The sequence below is a fragment of the Motacilla alba genome, chromosome 7 (assembly GCF_015832195.1).
Source record: "Motacilla alba alba isolate MOTALB_02 chromosome 7, Motacilla_alba_V1.0_pri, whole genome shotgun sequence".
Lineage (NCBI taxonomy): Eukaryota > Metazoa > Chordata > Aves > Passeriformes > Motacillidae > Motacilla > Motacilla alba.
Window position 1 is genome coordinate 292,332 of NC_052022.1, and position 21,219 is coordinate 313,550.

Here is a 21,219-nt window from a genome sequence, read left to right on the forward strand (position 1 = left end):
GTTGGTGATTTAGTTACTTAAAATAATCAAACATATTTATTGGAAAGAAATCCAAGCAGACTGTAGTCAGAATGGAGACCATCATTTCTAGGACAGCAAGGTGACCTCAATTTCCTTGAGAGAGCAAGGGGAGGGGTAGAGGAGTGATGGAAAGAAAACAGGCTGGAGTTCTGAAGTATCTTGGATTGCCAATACCAAAAGTAAAAACATAAGTCTGAGGAATCTGGGTAGGAAGGTGCTGGATTTAGCACTTTGGGCCACCAGCCTGACACATTCAGGACATTTCCACTGGAGAGAGCTGGGAAAATGGCCCAAATGTTTTGATATGTTTCACCTGCTTAAGAACATGCAATTAGACTTAATTTTCATGGTATTTGTTTCTGAATATCACACAGAGAAAATAATAAGAAAAAAATGAACAGGGAACAGCTTTCCATGGATGAGACTTCCATTTTTATTGTTACTCCATGTGCATAGAAAATGGCAGTGAAGTTCCTTATGAAATAGGCAGGGAATGGGAGAGATGTGGATATACTGGATAGACTTTGTGCTTCAAAATTACACTATTCATTTTTAAAATTTGGGCTCTTTTCCTCTTAGAATTCACAACACTTTCTTGGTTTTGGGGTTTTTTTTGTGCATGATGTTTCAAATTCCTTTTCAAATTACACACTGCATTACAAATGGATGGCACTTGAGACCAATGTGGCATTTCCATATTTACACCAACAAAGAAATTTACATGACGCAGTAGCATACAATCCTGACATTCAGTAATAGCAATAAAACAAGGGCAGCAATTGGATTTTTTTCTGTACAAACTATCAGAACAAGACTTTTATTCACATTAAAAAAATCAGCTTTAATTTGCTCTGACCTACACACTTTCCAAATTCATCATACTCAATTCTCAAACCTTTCATCACATCGCCCACACCCTCACCAGACTACAGGAGCTACAAGTAATGATACCTAACACCTAAGCAGAGCAAAACCATCCCTGCCAGCTTTTTCTCCTGACAATTCCTCACTCAAAAAACCCCCCAAAAAACCAAAACCAAACAAACAAAAAAAAAAAACCAACCCCAAAACCAAAACCAAGCCCCCCCCCCCCCCCAAAAAAAAAAAAATTCATCCTTTTTCCTTCTTTTCTTTCACTTTCATATTTCTTAACCAAAACAACACTGGGCCATTCCAGTCCTTCTCAAGCCAGACAAGAAGCACGCTGGGTTTTTCTCTCTGGTGCTACACCCAGGAGTCAGGAGAGCCTGGGTACTGTTCTGCTCGGTAAGAAGATCGTCTGGTGGAATAAAAGTCTACATAATTGGTGGTTGATTTCAGTCCATACTGTGTTGTGTAATCTGAAGTAGCAGGAAAGTGAACTCGATCGTCAAAGTAAGGGTCCTCGTAGCTGTGTGGGGACTGCAGGTACAACCGATAGGCGTCGTAGTTTTTCCTGGTGGCATCTTCTTGGCTGTAGTACAACTGCTGATGCTGCTGGTAAAATGATATCAAAATAAACTTTCAAAAATATAATTAGCAGAGAAAATACTTTACCCAAGTGCAGCTCTGCCCATGACAGTAATGCAGATTTCAAACCTCTATGAAATGTACCCAGGGAAACGGAGGAAATGCCCCTGAGTTTGCTGTGTGTCTCCTCCTACATCACTCGAAGAGAGTAACTCCAAAAGTGCACAATTCTAGAGCTCAAGTACAGAACCTGGCCATACCTACCAAAAGCAGCCCAAACCCAACTCAAGTCAGAAGAGAGGTCTCAGATCCCACTGTAAGAAGGTGCTAAAACATGTGACTCATATGGAACCAGCCAGGCTCCAGCAGCCCTGAGGCCCTGCCAGCTCAGGTGGGAAGGGGGCTGAGCCCCTCCTGCTGGGCCTGGGCAGCAGCGCCACCCCAACACCCCTCTGGGCTCACCTGCAGCCGCCGGTTCTGTTCTCTCGCTGGTGACGAGTAGGAACTGATGTAAATTGGTGAAGCTTTGCTAGAACCTGGGAGAAGAAGGTTTAATGCATAACTTCAGTCTCTGTTCATTCAGCCGTAAGTCTATTGGTTTTTATCTTGCCTCTTATGTAGCACCCATACTATTAAATCTGGAGATTTCAGTACCTGCTACTGATACAGTGTAATAACAGAATGATGGCAATGTCCCTCAGCAGCAGTTACAGCAAAGCCAGGAGGTTTGTGCTGCTGTTTCTCATTTTACAGACTGAAAAATCTTTAAAGCACGGTGTTTCCTTCTCTTTAGTCACTGTCATCTATTGTTTTGCTACTTGTGTGACATAGTAAGAAGGAAAAGAGAGATCAAAGAAAATATGAAATCTTGATATAATTTTGTAATATAATAATATACAACTGCATATTAAAATTTATTATATCATCATTATAATATTATGTACATAATAATACAATTTTCTGTACTAGTATTTTAAATAAAAATAAGAATTCCAACTGCCTCTCACCTCCCAGTATAGAAAGGGATCTGTGTTTACTCTGGTACCGGGCAGCTTTACAGACAACAGGAGAGCTGGTGACACCCTGCCCTGTGCCACAGCCAGGGAATACAAAGAATGGAAAGGGAAAGCAGCAGCTGGCAGCGACCAGCCCGCTAATGCAGTTGTCTGTGTACGACTGGAACTCCTCCCACAAGGAACAGGGAAGATGCTCGGCTGGTCTCTTACCAGTGTAGATGTCTTTATGTGCAATGACATCGCCCTGGCTGCTGTAATACTGCATAGAAGGGTGCGTCCTGTCGTACTCGGAGCGCGGCTCTCTGATTCCCAACAAAGCCGGGGACGAGGACGTGCTGCCAACTGACGGGAAAAGAGAGGTTCTCAGCATTGACAACCAAACAGAGAAAAGTTCTCAACATCGACAACAAAAGCCTTTTGCACAGCCAGCCTTCCTCACCACTCCCTGCTCCAAGTGCTCTCAGCCAGAGGGTGGGTAAGGACAGAACAGCTGGAGCTATTCCTGTGTGAACACCCTAGAGCTGCCAGCAAGGGACCAGAGGCTGCAAGGGACAGTCACTGCTCTGTGGTGCTCACAGGCAGACACAGGACTTTTGTGACACTCACAGCCCAGAGATGGGACCGTATCATGCCTAGGACATCACCGTGTGGAGGCAGAAGATGATACTCTGCTAATGGTGATGGTTTATCTAAGTTATTACACAATACTTAAGGCCACTCTGTCACCTGTCCAACCTACCTGGCCCCAGGGACCCCTGTACACACAGGTGAGTCCTGGGCATGGTGTGCTCTGGGAGGCCAATGGCCATGGGGGGATCCCAGCAAGGGATCGCTGTGTTCCTCAATAAGCAGCTGAATCTCAACTCCTGTTGTAAGAAGTTTGTTCTGCTAAATCCTCCCTGGTCTTCACATCCCTTGGGCTTTGTTGGCTCAGAAAGACTCCAGCAATGGGAGTAAAATAGTTAAAAACAATTTCTATAAATTTTGCTTCAAAATATTAGTTCAGTGATAATCTTCTTCCACTGATGTGTCTGTTACATCATAGCTCAGAATTCTGTGTTATTATGGATAGTTTAATTACTAGTATTTTCCTGGCACATTCATGGCTAAATATGCCACATTGTTAAAATTCTGACACGGGTCAACATAATAATGTGTGTTTTAATGACGAAGTGACTGAAACAAGAACAACTGTTTGAGGCCAAGCGTATCTGTTCCAACAGGCATCTGCTGTGCTCAGCACGATGCTGCACAGCCCCTCTGGGGATGTGGGCCTTTCACCAACTTCCACTGACTCCCCTGGGCTCGGCTGTGCTCTAGAGCAGAAAAGCAGACACTTCCTATCAGGAATTTTTACTAAATCCTCTTTGAAATACAACATCCTCTGAATATTAAATTAGAGCTGCTCATCTACTTCCTACTTGTCATTCAAAGAACTGGAGTAACACAGTTATTCTGCTGGTGTATCCTGGGAGAGAAAGCACCGAGACAGAAATTTGACAGCTGGTGTCAGAATATCCTTTTCCACTTGGGTAGAATCCAGTCATTCCCTGAGCATAAGCTGTACTGGCTTTCTTGGTGGGTGAGAGGAACTCTGGCACAAATGCCACAACAGGTTTACTTCTTGTAGGAAAACAAATCCCTGGTGGAGTCCTTGTTTTTCAAGTCAACCATCTCATAAAGGAATATGTGGGGGTTGTTACTTTTATGTAAAGAAATAATTAAACAAAAGTGTTGTAGGAACTGGTCACTAATTTTAGCAGTCACAGTAGGTAGGTATTTCTCAGTATTAACAGAGATCTGCTCTAGATAGTTTCTAGAAGAGTAAATTGGATAAAATAAAATGCCATATGATGACAAAACAGAAGGCTTCAGGTAGGCTTTGTATCAGCTGTCTTGAAGATCTAAATCCTAGCACTGAACACATTGAAGGAACAAAGGTAGGAAATAATCAAGGAGGAGTCAGAAAAGTAAGGGGTTTGGGTTTGGTTGCTCATTCTTACGGAACATGACATAGTTGGGAATGAAAATGAGCTCCTCACGGAACATGACATAGTTGGGAATGAAAATGAGCTCCTCACAGTGGGTGTGTTGCTGTTTATGCTGCCAGGTCCCCACGTTCCATGAGGCCACTCCACATCCCCACACAGCGCAGGAGGAGTGGCTTTGAACGGGGCAATGCTTGGTAACAACGTCCAGCTCTACTCATTGAGGATTTCACTTTGCAGACACAGTTCAGGGAGCACTCGGAGCACGTGAAGTACTTTGCTCAAACACCAAGGAGCAACAGCCTGACCTCTGTGTTTTAAATGGGATTAGTACCAAACTGAGAGGTGTTTGAGTTAAAAACATGGGACAGCAGGTCCCCTTCACCCTGCCTGACTGACCTGACTGCATGACAGGTGACATCTGCTGATTGGCTGTGGATAGAGAAGGATGGGATTTGAATCTCTCTCGTTCCAATGTTGATACTGGTGTGATAAAGTGACTTTGATTCCATCCATCCTGTGGAGGGGCAAAAAGAAAAACACATCAGAATAAATAGCAAGTTATAAATAAATGAGGAGTTTTAGTGGCACCATTTTCCAGCGTAAGCTAATTTTACAATTTACCTTTTTGTAAATGCTCCGGAGGTCTCGGTACTGCCACAGTGTGTTCAGTACCTGGGCCGCCGCCTTGACAACCTTCAGTGAGGACCTGAGAGGTGAAGAATATGGCAGTGTTAGAAGGCCACTGAATTCCTCTTCAAAAGAACAGTGCTCCTGAGCTTTGTATCAGCCTGAACCTGCTGCCGTGGGGCAAAGCAGACCCTGCCATCACCAGCATGAGCACAGCCAAGCCAGCAGCCTCACCATGAGACGGGGCTCTGGCTGCCCCATCCACCAGCCACAGGGGCCTCCTGCTGCCGACCCACCACAAGCTCACAGGTTTCATTTCCACTAGACAGCCACGGTGCCAGCAGAGAACTTGTCTCATGGTCTCCCTGGAGCCCTGCTACAACGGGCAGGACCAGCTCCCCTCAGCCAGCCCTTGCTTGGCAATGCTGTTTGAGGGCATGCCCCTGGCCACCTTCTCCTTCCACTGACCAAAGGGCTGCACATGGTTGCAGGGATACATCCTGACAAAGGTGCCCACAGAGTATGTCTTGGAAAAGCTCCAAATATTTTATTAATGTTGTAGGTGTTGAAGAGGTGACTGGCTAACTCATTGAACCTGAACAGGTCCCATGACCACGGTTGCTGTGAGCAGCTGTACAAGCCTCCAGACGCCTGGGACAGAGAACACTGCCCCAGACAGTGGTACTGGTGCCTCCTCCCTCCCAGTGAGACTCCAGCTGACAGCTCCTCAGGCCCAGACTGCAAAGGCAGATCTTTTTTTCACTCAGAAAAGCATTTCCCACATTCTTAAGCATTTTAAATGGACACAAACAGCTCAGGTGTGATCTTTGCTGCCTACTTGCCTGTCACCTCTTCCCTTTGTTATGTTGACCAGCTTCTCTATCCCACCGGTGTCGGCGAGGGCCTTGGCATTCTCCATGTTCTTGCTGGTGACCTCGTGCAGGGCGCAGCAGATGGCGGCCACCGTCTCGTCCGACAGGATGCTTGGCCCATTGCCCCCCGGCAGCCGATTGACCAGGTCTCGCATCGCGTATTTACCTGGAAACACACACCCACAGGACCAGGTCAAAACCACAGTTCCAAAAGGAACTGGAAATCGCAGGACTTCAGTCTGGAAATCCAGGCTGGAAATCGCAGGACTCAGCATAAAACTGCAGCTGGAGGCAGTGAGACGCAGCACAGTACCAAAACCTGCCAAGAGTTCACACTTTACACACAGCCAAGGGAGACCACATGACAATTTTTGAATTCTTTTTTCCTTTTAGCTTAAAAGTGTGAGAAGCTGAATTTTGCACTAAAAGAGGAACAATTTTAAACAAGAATTATTTGGAGAAAGAAGAATTGTTCAAGGAAAAATATTAGGCTACTTATTATGATTGACAGAGCAATGCACATTGCTGGGCTTCATCTATGGGAGGATTAAAGGAATCCATACAGTAACTGGAAATTCTTTCTTCTGGATGATCTGTTCACCTTGTTTACTACCTGTCAGCGCTCAGCTCTGTCAGGCTCCAGTTGCTGACTGATGCCAGAGATAAGCTGCACACAAGGGACAGTAACTAAGATAAGGTCAAGGTTTCTTCCTGTTTGGGCTGGACTGTTAATTGAATGATTAATTGATTTTATAGTAGGCATGTATTTGCACATAACAGTGAATAATGGGAGAGCTTTGCACAAAGTCATTCGCTATCTATTTGCATAATGTGCCTGAAAGGAAAAAAAGAAACAAAAAGGAATTCTGCAGGCAAAAAGAAACTCACTGGGAAATTATCCCCACAATGGCGTCTGCAGCAATACCCTGCCATTGGCAACCCTTTAGCAAGCTCAGCCACATGCTGCATGTTCCAACATATACTGGGATTTGCTGGAGTCCTCATCTCTCATTTCCTTCAGTGTGACTCTGTGAGCCCACTGCTCCTTTCCTGTAACAGCTCCTAAGAAGCTCCTAAAGAGGATTTCTAGCATGGGGTAGTGCAGAACTTGGTTCACATCCGGCAATGTTTTTTCCAATGGTCTGTTTCAGAGTGTGTCTGAGGCCAGAAATTCTTTCAGAGGTACAGCTTTGACAGGGAGAGGGAGCAGGTGGAGGACTGTTCCTGAGCTGAAAAGTTTTGCCAGGAATGGAAGAAACATCCAGACGAGAGAGTATCACCTGAATCTGACCTGCATAGGGCTGGTGCCACGGAACAGGATTCCCTCTTTACACATTTCTCACATGTAACATTTGCACTGCAGGAAAACACACTCTGAACGTCCCAGATGAGAAGCTTCAGAAACAGATAACAAAGTTCTGTCCACCTGTATTTCTCTTTTTGAGAATAATGGTCCTCCTATCTCTATGAACAGTTGTTATATCCTTCACCCCACCATTCTATACACAGAAAATGCTTTTGTAACAAAAATGAGGCTTTTTTATATCACACCATTTGTTAACAGGGTTCACTGAAGCCACAGCAGCCTGAGGCTGAAGCATGTTCAACACTAACAGACTGAGAAAACTCAGGGCAGGAAAGGCAGGAAAGCCAATTGTCATTTTGTTGGGGTTTTTTAATGCTAGATAAAAAAGGCACAGATGAATGCTCAAAGGGTTAAATATTAGAACTGACAAGACAGTAAGTTTTTCTAGCAAGCACCTCTGTTGATGACTTAGTTCAGCAAAGACACAGATGATGCTCTGTATCTGTGTTTTCCTGGAGAAGTTTCTTCCCTCCCTTCCTGTTCAAGATTGTTAAAAAAGCACAGCTGTCGTGGCAGCAGAGCTGTTCCATCCCCCAGGAGCACATGGGAGACCTGCACACCCCAAGCAGGTGAGCACTGAGCTCCAAGGAAGCAGAGCTGTGTTTCCATCCTATTTGGCACTGAGGGTTTTCTGTCTGGTTTGGCTGACTCCCATCCATGAAAGGTGGCCAGCAGCAAACTAATGTGGCAATACTGCTCTGGAAAGCTGCTGCTGCCAGGAGGACTCATTTATGTGACACAACTGATGTGACACAGAAGCATCAAGCGCGCTGTTCCCATCAGTGGGATCTCTCCTTGGATTTCCCATCCCAGGTCTGACATCCCGGTGCTGGTGCTCTCTTGAGGACGCTCTGTACGTACCAATGAGCTCCTTGTTCCGGACGTCTAAGGCCATGTTCCTTAAGGCAGTGGCCACAGATGACACCACTCTGTCGTTGTCCATCCTCAGCAGCTCCACGAGGATGGGCAGCCCCTTCTCCTTCCTCACGGCAGCGCGGATGTAGGCTGCGAACTGACACAGAACCTCAGTTACCCTCCAATCCTCTGCAGCACCGCCACTGACACAGCCTCGGGCTGCACTGGCACTCTCGAGCATGTTTGGTCATTCCAATAAGAGATGACATGTTTGATGTGTGCTTCTTCTGTGATTATAGAGCTGCCCTTTGCTATTTCTCACTCATTCCTCTTACAAAGAGAGAAAGTATCTGAATGGAGGATGATTATTGAAAAGGGAGCGGGGGGTTGGGTTCTGCTTGTATTTTTTTTTTTTAATACCAGTTTCATAATGGTCAAACTGAAAAAGGCTTAGCTGGCTTGCTGCAAGCAAAGGAAGCAATTAATGCTTGCTGTGTTTTTGAATTTCTCCATAACAAGTACATGACACAATATAGTGTTCTCATGTGCTGCTTTTGTAGCACATTATATATGCAATGGCCAGACTGTATGGAAATAAATAATGGAATATGGAAATAAGGTAAATTTATTTGTCCTGGTCTTATTTCAACAGCACCTCCCCACCAGAATTCACAGCTAGAGGAAGCCAGAAAATTGTTTTGATCTGATAGATCAAAAGATGAAGCTGGAAGAAGCTTTTTCTGTTTATTTAAAATAAAGGCCAGCTTCCATATGGCTCTTGTTGCCCCTGCTCTTTGCCAAGGCTTTTCACTGCGGAAATGCAACTGCAGCACATGAGCACTAATGCACAGACAAGAGGGGAATGCTCAGATGCACATGAGAAAATGGCATGTCCCCCCAAACACATTACAGGGTCTTAGTAGAAAAAACAGCTGGACTACAAAGAGGAGGAGGAGCAGGAATTCCCATACCTTCCAATTGCCTGCAGAAAGGTTCTGGAGTGATCCTGCAGAGCCCTCCAGAGTGGCTGGGTTGGAGCTCTCTGCCAGGAGTGTCAGGTATGGCTTCACCACCGATGGGTGCCAGAGCATCTCCACCCCTTTAGGAGACTTGGAAAATCCCGGGATAGGGCCAACTCCATCCCACTGAGAAAGGAATGCAGACTTGTAACCGGACTAAACCTCTGTATTTTCATTCAATGTAGGGTTGTTCTTGTCAAGCTATGTCCTCCCACACCATGAGCCAAACCCCATCTGAGGTATTTGCAGTACATTGAAAATACAAACCTGATCCTCCTGGGAAGTTTTTTTTTTCTTCTTCTTTTTCTTCCCCCAACAGCTTGGCTCCGAGTCTTTGCTGGGTGACTCTTTTCCCAACAAGTCATCTAGTTCATTGATTCCCAGCAGCCGTGCCTGAGGTACCTCCAGTTCCAAGCGGTAGGAAAGGTTCCTCAAGGTGCACACACAATTCTCCACTGTCTGAACCAAAGCAGAGAGACACCACATCAGCAGGTCTTCCTCGCACAGACACAAACCAAACCAGTAGAGGAGAAAAGGCACTGGGAGCACAAGTGCTAAACTCTAGTGCTGGGCCTTGGGCTGTGTTGTGGCTGCTTCTCTGGGAAAATGCAATCTCTCTGAAATCTGACAGTATTTATAAGAGTGGTCTCTGCTATAGTGGCTTACTCTTTAGTATTCTGAAAATTAAAAGCATAAAAGCTTATTACTGTTGTATTAAGAAACAGATCAAACAAGAGGTGGCCCTGTGCTGCACAGCTGAGTTTGGCTGTGCCTCAGTAACCTGGGGCTGGGAGTGATGCCGGTTGAGCTGAGGACATCACCATGCCCAGCTGAGCTATACAAAGCCCCAAGATCAGACGCACAGTTTGGCACTAAAGTATCTGCAGATGAGACAGGCACACACCTTGCTATCATAATCTGAGGTGTTCACACAGGTGTGGATCACGTAGAGCAGAGAATCGACCAGTCCTTCGCAGGACCTCATCTGCTTTCGCGCCTCTTCCCCAGCAGAGCTCAGGTTCCTGGAAGTTGGAATGACAAAGGAACATGGTGTATGTAAGGACATACGGATAATCACTTATTAGACAGTCTGCAGAAGGTTTTTATGCAGCTGATTAGTAATTGGTTAGCAACTCTTAGTGACTAACTTGGTCATTTTCATATTTTTCTATTAGGAAAAAAAGGACAATTGGAAAAGCTGTCTACATGATGGAACTCTGTAATTCATAGACTAAAACAATTCCTTTGTCTTTAAAATTACAATACAAGAAGGACCTGCTGGATAGCATGATTACTCTTTAAAAGGAAGTATTCTAGAAGAGCAAATACCTCAGACATCCTGTTGTATTGCGCAGAACGAGGGAAGTCTGAAATTTAATTTTATGATCGTCATCAAAGGAGGAGCTGTTCCATCCCGAGTGGGGCACTATCACAGTGTTTGTCAGCGTGGACAGAGCATCTCTAATGATTGTCATCTTCACGGCATCACACGAAGACAAGTTCCAGAGAACCCCTTAGAAGACATTTCCAGAGCAGAAAAGTCAGCAGAGACTTGGCAAACAAACATGAAGCAACACAGACAACTTAAAAGACATTAATTTAAAGATGTGACGTGATTCTGGAGCAGGCAGAACGCAGAGAGCAAGCATCCCAAAAGGAGGAAAGCGAGGTTTACAAAGTGAACAGTGGAGGAGGGCATGGCTTTGGTTTGGTTTTTTGCCAATGATAAGGATGGTCTGCCCTGCCATTCCTGCTGCCTCGCACCATATACCAGGGACGTCAGGTACTGGGGAGCAGAGCTGAACACGCAAGAAGGGATATAAAAATCCTACGGAAAATTTCTTCCTGGAAACAACAGCAACAAGCCCAGAGCATGTCCCATCCATCCATCAGCAGCATGGAACTGCTATCCATCTTTTATCCTCGGGCAGAAATCCCTAGTCCCCTGCCCAGCAAAGTCTCCAAACATGACATTCAGATGCAGAAGCAGAAAACCTGACGTAAATTACCAGCAGAACTGTATATACAAAAAACATGCTGAACTCAGCATTGAATCTTCTTTTTCACATCACAAAACACAGCTTAAATAATTTTTCTGAAGAAGTCATCCTTGATTAGAATTCAGATTAAATACTATACACATTTACATAGTTTGCATCCATCTTACGAATTCTGCAAGATCTTATTTAAAACTGCTGTCAAGAAAAGATTAAAAAAGCCGGTAATAAAACAAACGTTCAGAATCAATAAAGAAATACCTGCTGTGTGTGTAGGAGACTCATATGAGGGAAAATCCACCCTAAGTGGAGCTTTAGTGCAACTACTTTGGCATTCATTTCTCCCAATGACTCTACAGTCTGTGCTGTTTTAACTGATCAAGCTAAGTGTCCAGAAAAACACCTTGCATCACAGCTCTCTGCTAATTTCCCTCCCAAGCTTACCTGTCACCAGCTCTTTGACCTCGGCATCGACTGACTTCCTCAGCAGCCGCAGAAGGGCAGGGATCCCTCCCACGTTCTTCATGGCTATTTTGTTCTCATCAGTGGACTTCCCATAAACGAGGTTCCTCAGCGCACCACAGGCATTCTTCTGAACCTCCAGGACTCTGTGATCCAGGAGATCCACCAGGTGCTTGATACCTCCTAGCCTACAGACCTGGAAAGTGGAATGTCAGGACCATCAGCACCCACTCATCTCACCCACCTCACTCTATAGATGTAAAGGCTTTTGTTTTTAGGAGAACAGTACTTCCCATTCTACTTCCAGAAGAAACAGATGCTGAACCTTATGACTTGATTGCTACGTGGGACTGAACCTCTCCCTCCACCCCACTGCAATGGCTGAGGGTCGTTTTCAGACACTTGCTGTGTTCCGAGAATTGTTTTTGCACCAGTTTTGTTTCCAGTTTTAAAAGTAATTTCCTATACCCCAGAATATATTTTCAGGGAATATTGGAAATAAGAGCTGGTTATCACCGTGATCGTCACCAGGTCATCGAAACCACCACCTTTTCATCTCCCAGCAACAGTGAATTATGTGGGCTATCTTCTTACAAAAGTTGAACCAACATTTTATTAACAGAAAAAAAATTTATACTGAAAATAACATCTAGCACACACACAGAGCATGCAAATGAAAAGGCAAATTCCCTCAAATCAACAGGTCACAGCTGCTTTGCAAAAACAGCAGGTCTTCGAATGCAAAGTTTCAAGAAATTTCAATAATAATCTGAATGTTCACTCAGATGTATTCTGCCCCCACATCACAGTGGCATAAACAGTTTCCTCTCTGTTTCTCTAGGGTTGGGCTCCTTTCCTTTGCCTGGCAGCTCACTCATTCCCTACGATGCTTAAAACACCTTGATAAAAACCAGTGCAAGCGCTCCAGTGCTCCTGGTTGTTCTTGTCTCCAGTCACCAACAGGTTACACACAGCTAGGCTCTGGCAAACCTACTTTAGAGTTCAGCTGGATGAGAACTTTAAGGCAAAAGATTTCCATAGAATTTCCATGCAGCTCTTATGACAGGAAGAATCTGAGTGTGCCTAATTACAACCCCCAGGCACTTCAATATTAGCATCCACCTGTTACGCACAGGAACACAAGAGGGTCACAAATACTGTGTCATGATGAAGAAAAAGGGAAGAGGCAAGAGGCCTGGATTCCCTGGTAGCGGTGCCCTGGAAGAGCAGCACAAGCAGCACCTACCTCTGTTTTCACCTTGTTATCCCCAAAGCAGAGGTGCTGCAGATAGGCAGCCGCGTTGGCCTGCACCGACGGGAACTGGTGCTGGAGCATGTGAATGACCTCAGGCAGCTCTGGATCTCGCCACGCAAACTCCCTTCAGGGGACAGCACGGAGAGAAGGCATTACTCACAAAGATGGGGATCTGCTGAGTACAAGTACTGGAGCATCTTAACAGCTTTCCAACAATTCAGTTTGGTCTGGAGTAAGAGGGCTAGAAGGAAACCCAGGTATAATGGGATAGCAGTGGGTCTCATCACCTTTTAGTCTTCCAACTAGAAAAGGACACTAAATGCAGTGTGCTTCAGTTGGCTTATGGACCACACAAATATAAATAATCACTAAAGTAACACCAACTCAAACATTTCAACCTACAAAAATTCTCCAAAAGTTAAATATATAATGCAAAAGATACCCCCTCAACAGTGCTGCTTAGGGGCATAATTTCTGCACAACATTTTTCTCTCAGTGCTTAATGATCTCCCTAGGCAGAAGCCAATTACACCTCAACAAAACCCGCACATCCTGAAGTGTTATTGTCAGAATCAGATGCAGGATGTTTGCTTGATTTGAGTTATTCAGGGATTGTAAATTTAAAATCATTAAATAATATCTCCTTCATTAAACCACAATGATTTTGTGCAGACCAATCCTGGAAAAGTCATTAAACACACCCAGTTTGCAGATTTAGAAATATAGTAATTAATATTTGCTGGGCCATTTGCCTTCTGTAAAAGAGAACTGGGGGAGGGATAAAGCAGTGTCTTAAGTTTTCCCAGGCTCAAAAATCCAAGTTAACAAAAAAACTAAAACAAACCCAAAGCCAAACTCCCAAAACGATCAATCAATCAAACAAACAAACCAACCAACCATCCCACCAAAAAACCAAAAACCAAACCCAAAATAAACAAAGAAAAGAGCAAAGTATGTTCCAAGAACAGTAGCTGGGAAGCTGTTCCGAGACTAATGCTGGCCTGGCCATTCAGGTCTCCCCAGGACTCCCAGTCACACAAAGGGGAAGCTCAGGCCTGTGCCCACTTTGAACTGCCCAACAATTCAGAGGTTTATTTTTCCATACTAATGATAGGAAACCCTAGGGGAAACTGGCTTTCTAATAAAACTGCTTGTTTTCCCTCTCATTCCAGAGTGTGCTTCCTAACAGCCCACGCTGAGGCTGTGCAACATGCTCTCCTGCCACAGCCCAGGATGCACATCAGAAACTGGAACAAATTAAATGCAAGGTAGAAGCTATTCCTCTGTAATAACTACTCCTCTGTAACAAGCTAAGAAGGTGCACCAGCCGTGACAACTGAGTCAGAGTTTCTTTAAAGTTCCTTGCTATGAATGGGAAGCATCCCTGCCAGAAGTAACTCTTCTTGCCACCAAACCAGAACAGGCAGTCTCCAAGCTTTACTACTTAGAGCTAAGATTACCCTATTAACATCATTTGGATGAATGCACCATTCAGTTAAATGAAACTAATTCCATCTCTCGATATCTATTAACAAATTAAACATATAAATTTCCACTAATAAATGGAATAACAAAATCCATTAAAGCAGCATTTTCATTGCTGAGATGCCAGGACTGGCCCACACTAGGTAACTGCCTGGTGCTATGAGCCCGCTGTAGACGGGAGCAGGGGAATGCAAAGGAAAACTTCAGTGTCACCCTCTCTGCTTGAGTTTCCTTGGAGCCCACCATGTCCCTAGGACAGCCCTGGAGGCATGGCTCAGCCCAGCTCCTCCAGGATGAGCTGCTTTCTCAGTGAACCAGCAATCTGAGGGACTGAAATTCCCACTAATTCCAAATCCACACTGAACATGCACCTAAGTTCTTCCAAGCTGTGCACGGCCTGGGCTTTGATACTCCCAGGTTAAGTACAAGGTTTTAGTGCACAGTGTCTAGAGTATATTTCAATGATGATACTACACTTGTCAGAGGCTCACACTGTGCACAGACATCTGCAACATCTAACCAGTAATTATTGCAGAAATACATGTGTTCACTTTCAAAATGGCACATTTATAAGTAATTTTAACACTTTGTTTTGAAATTTAAGCAAGCTGTTCATAACAAATTCATTCAAATAAATTAGGTCTGTACTTTTGAATTTTCAAGCCCCAATTCCCATTCATAGAGAGAGAAAACTCACTGCAGTGTTACAGGTTACTAAAAATATTTTCAATAACCCAGTCAAATCTCATCAAAGTTGTGTTCCCTGTAATAACTTCTCCATAAAAACAAACATGAAAGAAAAACGTAATAATAACAACATGTGTACGAGCTGTTTTTCCTCGCTGCAAGCAGCAGCCCGTGCTCACTGTTTCGGCAATAAGGGCGGAGATGTGAGTATTTAATGCGCCGGGGCCGGCTGGGCCGGGCCCAGGGCCCAGGGCAGAGGGAGGGCTGTGCCCCGGCTGCACTTGCCTGGGGTCCTTGTGGATGCTGTCGATGGAGGGCGAGCGCGTGGTGCCGCCGTCGGGCGCGGGGTGCAGGCGGCCGTAGCCGGGCTCGGGCAGCCGGAACGGCACCGCCCGCAGCGGCTCCGCCAGCGCGGCCGCCGGGGGCAGCCCGTAGGTGTTTCTTTGGTATGTGAGGGTGCTACGCTGGCTGGAGGATCGCTGCAGGTTACCCATGCCTAGGATAAAACAGTGTCAAAACCAACCAGGTAACAAGTGCCTGCTGAAGAGAAGGGGCGACACCTACTTAACAGTGCGAGCAAAAAAACTATCAGTCTTGACAAAGTGTTCTGTGCTCCACGTTGCACGTCGATGCCAGATTTCATGGAGCAATTCCTCAGCGTCCCATGCAAATGGAGAGGTTAGTTACAGAATGAAAGGTTTGGTGGGATCAGACTCGTGCCTCAGCTTCCCTCAACAAGTATTTAAAGTAGGAAATGCATCCCATGCCAACAAGCAGAAATCTAGCTGCAAAATGTTTTCAAAGTTCATAATATCAATTCACCAACTGTACCAAAAAGGAGAAACAAGTAAACAAAAATTCATATTGTTTATATGATAGTTTGCTTTTCCTTACTACACGTACACTTTCCCTGACAAAAGGCAACACCTGGATCATTGCAAAGATGAGGCTGAGCGGTTCGGGAATGAGAGCATGCATCTTCCAATCTGAACAGAGCTGTTGTGGTGGCTCTTGTTCTTCCAAGGAAAGTGGTATTAAGTAGACAAGTAAACAAATAATTCCAGTTTCTAGTTATATTTCTTCATTGGCACATCCTGACAAACTCCATTTATTCTAGGTTGCGGAAGGCAGGAGAATTGCAAAAACTGGTTGCTCCTTCAGCACTATTCTCTTGGTATTGCAGTTGCATTAGCAAACATTAAAAAGGCATTTTCAAGTGTGTGAAAACATGGCATATGAACCGGACAGTTCTCTGTAAATAATTCTAGAGAGTTACTTAACTAAATCACTCTAATATTTTAAGAGTTTTTGGAAACCACTATACAGATTATTAATCAACCCTTAAGAACAAACTGCGTTGCAACATGCATTACATTTCTCTCTACAGAAAATAAATCCTAATACTAATCTAATGCCTATGCTCTTCATAATACAGGAGTGGCACTTCTGTGAGATACCAGATGAATATTTTGCTTTCAATAGACAATCCTCAGCTGTAGCATTTACCATTATGCTTTGTTGAGAAGTTGGGTAAAACAGTATTTGTACTGTGAAAGATGTGGTAGGTAATTTTAGTGGCGAGCTCTTGTTTTAGTGTATTGATGAATAAAAAAACCCCATGAACCAACTCAATTCTTAAGAGAGAGATGCACAGAGAATGCAAGAGAGGAAGCCATAAATCCTGTGTGTCATGAATACACTTATCTGAGATGTACCCGTGCATGTGCTATCAAACAGAAAACACTCTGACCCCAGGCTGACAGCGATGTATAGCCCCAAGCATTCCCTGCAAACATCACAAGAGCCTTTCAATTCCTGCAGGTTATTTGAAGTCCTTCAAACCCAGCTTGTGTCTCCATTAACTGACACCCTCTAGTTCTTCCTCCTGCACTGGCTTTCCGTGCCCCCCTGCTCCCCGTGCCCGGCCGGAGCCGAGGCGTCACCCACCGGAGCTGGTGCGGAACAGGGCGGCCTGGGAGCCGTGGTGCAGCTCGATGGTGCCGTGGTTGGGGCTGCGGTACACGGGGCTGTAGAACGTCCTGCCCTCGTAGATGGGGGTGATGTGCATGTCCGGGGACACCGCCGAGCGCAGCTCCTGCCCCAGCTGGCTGTGCTGGCTCGCGTACGAGCTCCTCAGGCCTGCAACCAAGCACAGGCACGTGCCTAAGTGGGCCATCTTCAGCAAAGCAACAGAGCTGTCAGGCTGGAATCTTTCTTCCTTTAGCCAAGAAAAGGTGTTGTTTAAACCTACCAGTTACAAAGACTTATTCATTACATTTTTTCCATTATTAAATGGTCCATACTGAAAGGCTTGCTGAGAAAGCAGCGTTTCCTTGACTAAAAGTTTTGTCCATACAGTAACGACTTGAAATTTCCCGACTTAATTTTTTGGTATCATTTACAGTCTAAACCACAGAGAATAAAAGCTGAGTCAGCACACACGGTGTACAGATTCAGCAATAACAAGGTATGTATGGACTTGACAGAAATCCTGTCATGACAGAGGGCACAAAGGGCCTAAAGGGGTTGTAATCCTGAACATGAAACAGTCTGCAGCAGTAAGAGCAAACATCTGCTCGATAGTGGCAGCAGAAATGTAAGCACATGGAGAAAATTCTTTATAAAGGTTTAAATAGCCCATGATATGAGTATTTATAAATAGCTATGCTGCAGCTGGATTAGTATTTTTCACCTTACTACGTTTTTAGTATTTCATATAAAATGTATACAACTTTGTCAACTTTGGCATTAACACTGCAGGCACTAAAGCTTTGGCAGTTATCAAAGCAGCAGAATATGTGAAATGAGCTATGCAAGGATGATGAAATGATGGAGATTACAGAACAACTTCAAAAGTACAATTTACAAGTACAAAAAGTACAAGGAGTAGTGATGTGTAACGAAATGTATCCTTTGTCTGTGTTTTCTCCCCCCCCAGAATCCCAGCCCCACCCTGCCACAGTGTGTGCAAGGAAAGCTGTGGGCCATCACTAAGAAAACACACCCACGGGTGGTGAGAACAGAGGACTAGAGCAGGCAAAGAGGGCAGCAGGGCCCTTCCCATCAAACTCATTCCCAACCCCTTATCAAACCGCTATATTATGAAGTCTTGCAAACAGAGGTGAAGGAAAAGACACATTTTGTCTTTTACTGAGGAATGAGAGCATTTTGGAGTTTCCTGCACTATAATGGTTCAAAAGAAAAAACAGAAATTGCCATCTGTTTCAAAGGGCACATGGTCTAATTGGAAAATCACCTTGTCTGTGCTCATTCAGATGAAGGTCAGAACAAAATCAGTAACACACAAAACTTCAAATGTAAAGTAACTGCATGTTAACAAGAACTACCTCTCAGATGAATAGATTCTACCTTTTAGGGCTCTATTTTAAGCCAGTATTAAAATGGTTACCCTATATTTAACTTGAAGTATGAGATAGTCTAGAAGTATCAGTGGGAAAAACCCCTAATATTCAGTGCTAATAAGCCATATATTTTGGGAAAGAACTAAGACATAAAATTAGCTCCAGGCTAGTATGCTTTACTTTATGTTTAGCCTGCATGCACATTTAAATGTACTTTGTCTCTGAAAATGCTGACATGCCTCTGTAAGACTTAGAATTTCATTTAGCAACTTAAATCATAGGATTTAATTCAATGCATGGCTAGCAATTAATAATCATAAATCCAGTATTCATGAGGAACTTGCGATTGACACAATGTTCGACATCAGTGTTTACAACAGACCTGGCACCCGCGCCGCGACTGCGCCCCAGCGCTGCGACGCTTCATCCACAGCACCAGGACTGCATTCTGGGTTTTCTGCAGCGGTGGCCGGTGCCCGTTACCCACCTGTGAGGCTATCTGGCCGTGGGGGAACCATCCTCTCGTAGATATCGTACTGCTGTCCATACGGCTCCATGTCATGAACTGTCCTCTGCAGCGTCGTCCCCAAGTGCTGCGGAACTGCCGTCATGCCAGAGCGCTTCGGGGAAGAGGACCCCAGCTGAGCTTGGGATGGAGAACCCACTCTGGTTTGCACATCAGTAAGGGCTAGAGGAGAGCCGACTCTGCCTGCCGTCTGGTAGGGAGCAGCGCCGCTGCCGGGGTTGGCCTGCCGGGAGGTGAGCGAGCCGACGCGGCGCACGGCCGAGGGGGAGGCCGGTCTGTGCGCGGCGTACGGGGAGCCCGCCCGCTGCACGGGCAGGGTGGTGGAGGAGTACGCGTGGGAGGGCAGGGGCCTCTGCTCGGCAGCGCCGGGGGAGCCGTAGCCGCTCCCCAGAGACGTCCGCAGCGACCCCCGCGACGGGGACATGCTCGTGCCGACCATGTAGGAGGGAGACTGGGCTCGGGACGGCACCGAGCTGACCCGTCTCATCACACGGTTGGTAGCCGTATTTGCTGAAGGCTGTTGAAAATCAAAAACATTTATGACTTTTATCATTTAGGTCACAGAGTGGATATTGTTCTCCTATAAGACGGAGAAGTCAGCAGGAAATGCACACAACTTAATTTACACAAATTCACAAATTTACACAACTCTAGGCAGCTGGAGTGTAGCTTTTACCCAAAACCTAATTCCTTCAAGTTTCCCTGTAACTTTTTTTAAACCAATGCTTCTTAGTACATAAAATGACAATTTAACATTAAAAACCCACCCGTTTCTCGTTCTCATTTGGCTTGCTATGTTAATCTTGGCCTATGCTTTCCTTCCTCACTACTCAACCACTCTGGAAACTCAGGAACAGTAATGCAAAGAGTTCTGGTATAATCCAGAGATATTCTAACAATTACTGTCTTACTATCATTGCATTTACTGAAAAAGGAGGGGAAAGCTAGAAACCACAGAACGTACAGGAACACAAGTAGCACCTTCCTTTAAGAACTATGCTTACATACAGGCTAACTTCTAGGACGGTTTTCCCTCCATTTCACAATGAATTTTGAGTGAGTGATACTTTCTTGACATGATAATAGCAGTGCAGTACTGTGCAGTCAGGAGTGCTACTTCACTTCAGCTCCGGTGAATGACCCAGATCACATGTGCTGATCCCAGCAAAGGAGCCTCTGCTGCAAGCCATTCCCGCTTTGTAACCAGTGAAAGCGTTTAACAAAGACTAATTTTGTAACATTAACTCCAGCCCATGGAAGGGAGGCCCAGCTGCTGTCTCCAAACCCTGTTGGAGGCCGTGCACAGCCAGAGGAGCACAGCGCACTGGTCAGAGTACCTGGACTGACGTCTGCCCCTCGGCGCGCGAGCTCCTCACCACATCGTGGTTGTTGAGGGGTCCACCAAGGGAATGCTGCTGTCTGAGCTCTGCCTTGTTCAAGTTTTGGCTGTTATGGAAACTGCTTATTTCCTGGTAACCACTGTCAGAATAAGAATTCATTTGTGTTGAGCTTCTTGAGTTACCTACAGACCCTGTAAATATGAAGCCAGCATAAGAATAAAATAATCTAACAAGTCCACCAAGTATTATATAACTTTATTATTTGTTGCATTCATAACTGTATTACGTTTTTATACTGTCAATACAGAAATATATTCTAATATTTAAAATGCACACAACAGACCCTCACTTTCATGGAGAGATGTCTGCTCTGGTGAGTAGAGAGTCCCTTGCTCTGCTTCTGTCCTAATATCATAGGCATTGGTGTGAACACCCTCTGACACCTGGGGTTTGCTTACACTGGTGGGCGGAGGATCTGAAAGAATAAATTATTTAGATAAATCCAGTGTTTCATATGCAAGTTTCCTGCAAACTCAATAATGATCATTTTCTCATACATACTAATGGAGGACTTACACCAAACAGAATCAGTTTACTGGCAGACAGGTATCATCTCCCAAACACAAGGAAGGAAATGTTAATATAAATCTCTAAGAATTTTTTTACCTGAAAGTTTTGATGTAGCTCTACAACTCTAATTTTTCAAATATATGTTCCAACCTATTTTAATGAAAAATTAATTGATTATCTAGTACACTCTGAAGAATAGAAACACTGTGCAACTGTGCTGCAGTGCCCAGTGGATAGCTACCCTTGTCTTAAGGGCCTGTAATCAATACCTCCAGATGCAAAAGACTGAGCTGAATTTCATCCCTGCTTGTGTACTATG

General features: G+C 44.8%; 1 protein-coding gene across 10 annotated transcripts in view; it reads right to left on the reverse strand.

Moving 5' to 3' along the window:
• Positions 1 to 430: 430 nt before the first annotated feature.
• PKP4 (plakophilin 4) overlaps positions 431 to 21,219 on the reverse strand; it is a 67,293-nt gene continuing 46,504 nt past the window's right edge. For 4 of the 10 annotated variants that reach the window (XM_038141981.1, XM_038141983.1, XM_038141986.1 and 1 more), the window contains 18 exons: positions 20,674 to 20,805; positions 20,328 to 20,521; positions 18,952 to 19,507; positions 17,050 to 17,241; positions 15,388 to 15,598; positions 12,922 to 13,054; positions 11,658 to 11,871; positions 10,546 to 10,729; positions 10,121 to 10,238; positions 9,484 to 9,675; positions 9,169 to 9,342; positions 8,204 to 8,354; positions 5,947 to 6,142; positions 5,099 to 5,183; positions 4,874 to 4,991; positions 2,697 to 2,828; positions 1,933 to 2,006; positions 431 to 1,497 (listed from right to left, as the gene is read on the reverse strand). In XM_038141981.1, the coding sequence (XP_037997909.1) occupies positions 1,246 to 1,497; positions 1,933 to 2,006; positions 2,697 to 2,828; positions 4,874 to 4,991; positions 5,099 to 5,183; positions 5,947 to 6,142; positions 8,204 to 8,354; positions 9,169 to 9,342; positions 9,484 to 9,675; positions 10,121 to 10,238; positions 10,546 to 10,729; positions 11,658 to 11,871; positions 12,922 to 13,054; positions 15,388 to 15,598; positions 17,050 to 17,241; positions 18,952 to 19,507; positions 20,328 to 20,521; positions 20,674 to 20,805 (3,308 nt within the window). In that variant the 3' untranslated portion in view covers positions 431 to 1,245. The remainder of the gene's footprint in view (positions 1,498 to 1,932; positions 2,007 to 2,696; positions 2,829 to 4,873; positions 4,992 to 5,098; positions 5,184 to 5,946; positions 6,143 to 8,203; positions 8,355 to 9,168; positions 9,343 to 9,483; positions 9,676 to 10,120; positions 10,239 to 10,545; positions 10,730 to 11,657; positions 11,872 to 12,921; positions 13,055 to 15,387; positions 15,599 to 17,049; positions 17,242 to 18,951; positions 19,508 to 20,327; positions 20,522 to 20,673; positions 20,806 to 21,219) is intronic. The other 6 variants (XM_038141980.1, XM_038141985.1, XM_038141988.1 and 3 more) reach the window with 4 other exon arrangements.